Source organism: Bison bison, unplaced genomic scaffold (assembly GCF_000754665.1).
Source record: "Bison bison bison isolate TAMUID 2011002044 unplaced genomic scaffold, Bison_UMD1.0 scf7180017863415, whole genome shotgun sequence".
NCBI lineage: Eukaryota > Metazoa > Chordata > Mammalia > Artiodactyla > Bovidae > Bison > Bison bison.
In genome coordinates, this window is record NW_011493987.1 from 299,772 (window position 1) to 305,201 (window position 5,430).

Below are 5,430 nucleotides of genomic sequence, written 5' to 3' on the forward strand. Positions count from 1 at the left end.
CCATGAGGCCCACTTCCCTACCAGTGACATTACCTCTTGCCCTGGACTTGCCTCCACTCTCCTGGCCAGACCATAGTTACCTGGATCATGGAACGGCACCAGGACATACTGAGTGGGCTCCATGGGGGTGCCCCGTCGCTGCTCCACAATGTGACGGGCCTGGATCTTGGCAGCATTGATCTCCTCGCCCATACTGCCTGTGGTATCCAGGACGAAGCTCAGGCTGGAGGCTGGGGTGATGTCCAGCAGCCTGAGAAGCAGGCCAGAGATACGGTGCACGGTCTGCATACTCGTCCCCAGCCCCTGGTTTCTCAGTTCCAGAGCACCTACCTATTAAGGAGCCCAGCTGCAGGAGGCCACTTACCTGGAGAAACCCCTGTCTCCCAGGCGGCTTCGTAAGAGGTTGAAGGCCTGGATGGAGGCCAGAAGAGCCAGTTTTGCAGCCTGGAGGTGCAGCATGTGGTGGGGGGAGAAGCCTGGGGATGTGCTATCCTTGTTGATGCCTCCCCGTGGCGGCTGGGAGCTGCTCTGGTCAAAGTGGCCCCCGTGGCTACATTTCCCTGGGTTGGGGAAACAGATCTGTAGGGTGAAGGTAAAAAACCCACTGCCTTCTAATAAAATGAAGCACTTTCTGACTTGGCTTAACTCTCTCACTCCTCAGGAAAGGATCAGCTGAAAATTAGGACATTTTGCAGAGGGCAAATCTGGAGTAAATCTGGAATGGTTGGTCACCACAGCACATAGTAGATCCCCTGATCCCTCAAGTCGGTCCCCAGAAGCTCCCTCGGGCATTGATGTCTTATCATCTCTGTAAGAAGCTGTCCCCCCTGCACTCCAACAACCATGGCCACCTCAGTGGGCCTTCAGCCAGCCACCCACCCCCTTCCCAGCATCCTTTCCTTCCAAGAAATGATACCACAGGATTTTAGGACAAGGGCCTACAGGACTGAGGTCCTTAGGGAGAGGGTCAGGGGAGAGGAAGGGACTTCTCCCCTTACTCTTGGGGTCTTCCCATCTGGTACCTGGAGGTTTGGAGGGACGAGTTCCAAAGTAGCCAGAAGTGAGGAGTGTGAAGCCCAGCAAGTTCCCAGGGCAGCTCAACTCCTCACAGTCAGAGCAGGTAGGATCGCCCGCTGGGAAGAGAGCACGGGGTCCAGCACCCATGATTCTGCTGCCTCTGATGTTTATCCCAGTCCACCCAAACTTCTTCAGCTTTTCCTCCCACCTGGAACAAGGTGAAGGCCCACAGGTACCCTTTATGGGTACCTTTCAAGGCTTTCTGAACTAAACCCTGGAGTTCATGGCTGGCAATGAGACTCGATATTTGAGACTGAGAATGTCTAGAAAATCATGCAGACCAATCCTACGGGGAGTGTACCCTCCATGAGCTGTGGACAGGAAGTGTACTTGTAATAAACAGAAGGCAGCTTCTGGGTCACAGTTCAGTTGGAAGGGGGGACTGAGAGAAAGAGTCCCTGCGATCCAGTGCAGGGAGGAAACCTCATGAACGAGAACTCCCTGCAGTCTGCAGAGTGGTCCTGGCTCTGTCCTCCCCTGCGTGATCTTGGGGAAGCCAGCTAATTGACTGGCCTTTGGTTGAACTGAGGGACCTCACAGGTTGTCTCAGATTTGAAGCCATGTCACCTCCTAGTTGACCTCAGGATGTGACCCAGTGGCTGGATGGGCTGAGAGGAGGTGGCTCTGTGGGCTTCCCCCTTACCAGCAGGGGCACAGCTGTACCTTGTGCCAGGCTCCGGAGCTCCTGCCTCGGCCAGAGGAGGTGAGGGTGTGGCTGCTGCCTCCCCAGTTCCACCCAGTTGCTGTGACTGTAGAAATCCTGGTCCCAGGAGAAAGACGGGGAAGAAGCACTAGCTGACTGCTCTCGCGGTCTCCAGCCCTAACTGCCCCTCCTTCCAGTTCCCCAGCCTGAACACCTCCTCCCGCCTGGCTGCTCCTCCAGGCACCCTACCTGCCCTCCAGTGCTCTCTCCCTTGCCCGGAATAGAGCTCTGGTGAAGTGGGAGCCTCCCACTGTTTCTTCCCATCTCACTCAGAGCCCAACCTAAGGCCCTTCAGTGGCCTGCACGGCCCACCTCTGGACCTCAGCACCCTCCTCTCACTTGCTTCACTCCAGCCACAAAGGTGTCCTGGCTGTTCCCACAGGAAGCTGCCAATTTGGACTGGTGGGGACTAGGGAATAGCCCCAGGGCCTTGGCAAGCTGGGCCCCAGCCCCTTCTAGAGTTGGGGGGAGGCATGACTAAGAAAGCACCATCCGGGAGTCCAGAAGACTGGAAGCAAAGACCCCTCTGATGACGATCCCCAACTCTGTTCTCACCTGCAGGGCGTGAAGCGCAGCCCCCAGGCGCTGGCGAGCCAGGGTATAGTCAAGGGCTTTGGCCGCCGCCACAGTCTCCCGTAGAGCCTCCACCAGGCGTGTACGGCCCTGGCCCAGCCGCTCGGCATCAAAGTGCAGGTCAGGGTCATTCTTGGAAGTTGGCAGGAAGTCTTGGGCGGCATTGGCACGAGACACCTCTCCTAAGGCTGCTCGGAACCGTCGGGAAGGAGACCCAGGTCCAAAGTAGGCGGCAAAGAGGTCGTCGGCAAGGAGGGTGCGGCCCTGGGAAAGTGGGAGGGGCAGGGGTTCCAGGGAAGCCCCTAGGTTGGGACCATTGCCCGCTCTGGCTCGGCTCTAGCGCTCAAGGCTGGATGTGAAAGGAGCTGAGGGTGCTGGGCCCTACCAGGGAAGGGCAGTCCCGGACGTCTGTAGGGAGGGGGACTCCTGATTGTAAGACTAGGACTCCTGTGCACTGTTGCTGCCTGGAGGACAGGAGGGAATGTGTGTGGGGGTCCCTTCTCTTGGCAAGCAGGACCCTCAAGTAGCAGAGGTCCTCGGAATGGGGGAATCTGGCCAGGATGTGACCGGACCCAGGGACGCTCACCAGGAAGTCCTCAAGGCGAAGGGGGGGCCGACCTGGGGGCGGCTGCTCTAGGAAGAGGTGCAGGGTGACGTTGAGCGCCGCCTCCTCGGTCAGGTCCTGGTGGGTGATGGAGCCGGGGGCAGCCAGGAGGCTCCAGATGTTGGGGAAGAAGGCAGATGCAGAAGGCAGCAGCAGCTGCAGCAGCAGCAGCACTGAGGGGCCCAGGTGGCGTAGGGGCACGTCCGCGGGGAGCATAGCTAAGACATGGACCTAGGGGACAGCAGGCACTCGAGAGAGGAAAGGAAGCAGCAGAAACTTGGGGCAGGACTGGCTTTGTCTGTCTCCATGGGCACCTGCTTTGGCCCTTTATCTCCTCGGACTGGCTTCCCCGCCCTCCCCCTTCAATCATTCAGCAAACCTGAGGGCCTATCAGACCAATAGGAACTTACACCTGCTGGGGCGGGGTCTGAGGCTCCTCCCCCAGGACGCCCCTCCCCTCCCCGAAGCGGACGCACCCCCAGGGATTGGAAGTCCCCTCTCTAGGCCTCTCCCCTACCTGGTTGCTGGGTCTCCGGGCAGGATCGCGGGCCGGGCGTCACAGGGCACTTAGGTCAGAGTTATAATTAACCTAAGGCCTGACTCAGTGGAGGGGGAGGGAGGCCCCGGCAGGGTGGGGGCAAGACAGGCAACCCCTAGCCCCTCTTCTCATGCCTGCCCAGGGCCACAAGCAGCAGCCAGCACCAGGGCGGGCCTCCCTTGACCGCAGTGCTGCAGTGCGGAGGTGAATGAAGAGGCGGGAGGAGGAGGGAGCGAGTGAGCACCGTGACTCAGGCCTGGCTCAGGGCCAAGGCCAGGCCCAGACAGACGCACCTCTACCCATCAGGACCCAGTGCCTCATGCCCAGCCTGCTGCCCTCCTGTTCACACTGGCACCCCTGAGGATCCAGGAACCCAGCCCCTCAGCAGCCCCCTCCCCAGCCCCACCACACACACACAGTCGAGGTTTTGTGGCAAAATATTTTATTGCTGCCATCCCCATGGTGGGCCACTGGGAGTTACGAGGGTTGGAGTTTGGTGTTTCACAGCATCTTCTGAAATAGGGCAATGGCCTCATCAACCTTCCTGAGCTCTGCTTCTGTCTGCTGGAGCTGAGGACAGAAGAGGGGGTGGTGGGTGAGGAGGCCCAGGCCCAGGAGAGGAGAACCCCAAACGCCCACAAGAGCAGACGGATTAGAGTTGGAAAGATGGGTGAGGACCATGGGCAGGGAGTAGCCGGGGGCCCAGTGTGTTTGGCTGGCCTGTCTTCCCCCTAATTCTCACCAACCTCCCACTAGCAGCCTCCTCCGCCCAGACTAGAATCCTCATTCACTTCTATCAACACCCTGTTCTCTTGCACCATCTCTGGTCTCCTGGGTCCTGCCTTTTCCTGGAGTGTTCAGTTCCCAAGGACAAAGGGGCCTCAGCGCTCATATGCGCCACCCAGTGGCCCAGCCCCAGGCCCTGACCCTGGAGGTAGAGCACAGTGGTTAGGAACGCAGGCTCAGAGGCAGGCCCTTAGCCTTCGCTTGGAAAATGGTGATGCTAATACTGCCCTGCTGTGAGAGGGCTTCCGGGTAGACAGGAGTGAGAGAACCCTGCTCAGCCATCCGGGTTCTTAGCTTCCATTCTTGTTCCTTTGTGCCCCTGGTTTACCCCATGGTTCTTCCCTGGAGGGGCCCCAGGTGATCTGCTGAGCTCCCTGACTACACTGGCTCCATCCTGAGCCCAGGTACCAGCGTATGGATGCCACATTCTGGGCAGTGGGTGGTGTGTGAGGGGTCTGGCTGGCTGGATGGTCTGCCTCCATCTTCAAATTGCTGTGTGACCCAGGGCTGTGCCCCTGCCCTGGCTGTCCTTCATGTGTAAAAGGAGGGATTCCATGGTCCCACCTGCTCTCCTGCTGGGCCAGGCAGAGCAGCTGCAGGAGGGGGTTTGATGGTGGAGGGAGCAAGAGGTGGGAAATGGGGAAGGAACTGCCCCACATGCCACACACCTTGGCTTCATCTGCCTCCTGGACTTTGAGGGGCACCTTGACAGTGTAGCCTGAGGCGGCACGGCGCTCCCGCAGACGCTGGGCCTGCCGCTGCGCCTCGTCACGCTTGGTCTGCAGTTTGCCCAGCTCCCGGGCTGGGTCTACTAGCCCCTGCAGCTGCAGGTGGACGGAGCAGCGGTCAGAGGCCAGGGCCACAGCGCAGCCCTGGGGTGCAGAAGCCCCCAGCGCCAGGACGGCCACAATCCCCGCGCTGGCCAGTGTCTGCACGTAGCCCGACACCGCTGATGCCAGGGCACCTGTGGCCTCGTCAGCCACTTCCAGGAAACCTGCCGGGGGAAGGGAGACAGGTGAGGAGACAGAGACGAGGCAGCCATGCTAGACACTGGTCCCGGGGTGGGAGGGGACAGGGGAACGTGCGGGCCCAAGGCTCACAGTCAGGCCGGATCCGGGTAAGGTTGTAGTCGGCACGCAGGGAGCGCAC

General features: G+C 60.0%; 2 protein-coding genes across 2 annotated transcripts in view; both read right to left on the reverse strand.

Annotated features, from left to right (window-relative positions):
* The window catches only part of VWA7 (von Willebrand factor A domain containing 7), an 8,768-nt gene extending 5,510 nt beyond the window's left edge, over positions 1–3,258 (reverse strand). Inside the window, exons 1-6 of the mRNA XM_010833358.1 lie at positions 2,940–3,258; positions 2,336–2,617; positions 1,741–1,837; positions 1,023–1,133; positions 365–560; positions 81–250 (exon numbers count right to left, since the gene is read on the reverse strand). Coding sequence (XP_010831660.1) covers positions 81–250; positions 365–560; positions 1,023–1,133; positions 1,741–1,837; positions 2,336–2,617; positions 2,940–3,173 — 1,090 coding nt within the window. The 5' untranslated portion in view covers positions 3,174–3,258. The remainder of the gene's footprint in view (positions 1–80; positions 251–364; positions 561–1,022; positions 1,134–1,740; positions 1,838–2,335; positions 2,618–2,939) is intronic.
* Positions 3,259–3,924: 666 nt separating this feature from the next.
* Positions 3,925–5,430, reverse strand: part of VARS (valyl-tRNA synthetase) — an 11,939-nt gene continuing 10,433 nt past the window's right edge. Inside the window, exons 29-31 of the mRNA XM_010833335.1 lie at positions 5,382–5,430; positions 4,950–5,275; positions 3,925–4,065 (exon numbers count right to left, since the gene is read on the reverse strand). The exon at positions 5,382–5,430 is cut by the window's right edge and continues 4 nt beyond it. Coding sequence (XP_010831637.1) covers positions 3,997–4,065; positions 4,950–5,275; positions 5,382–5,430 — 444 coding nt within the window. The 3' untranslated portion in view covers positions 3,925–3,996. The remainder of the gene's footprint in view (positions 4,066–4,949; positions 5,276–5,381) is intronic.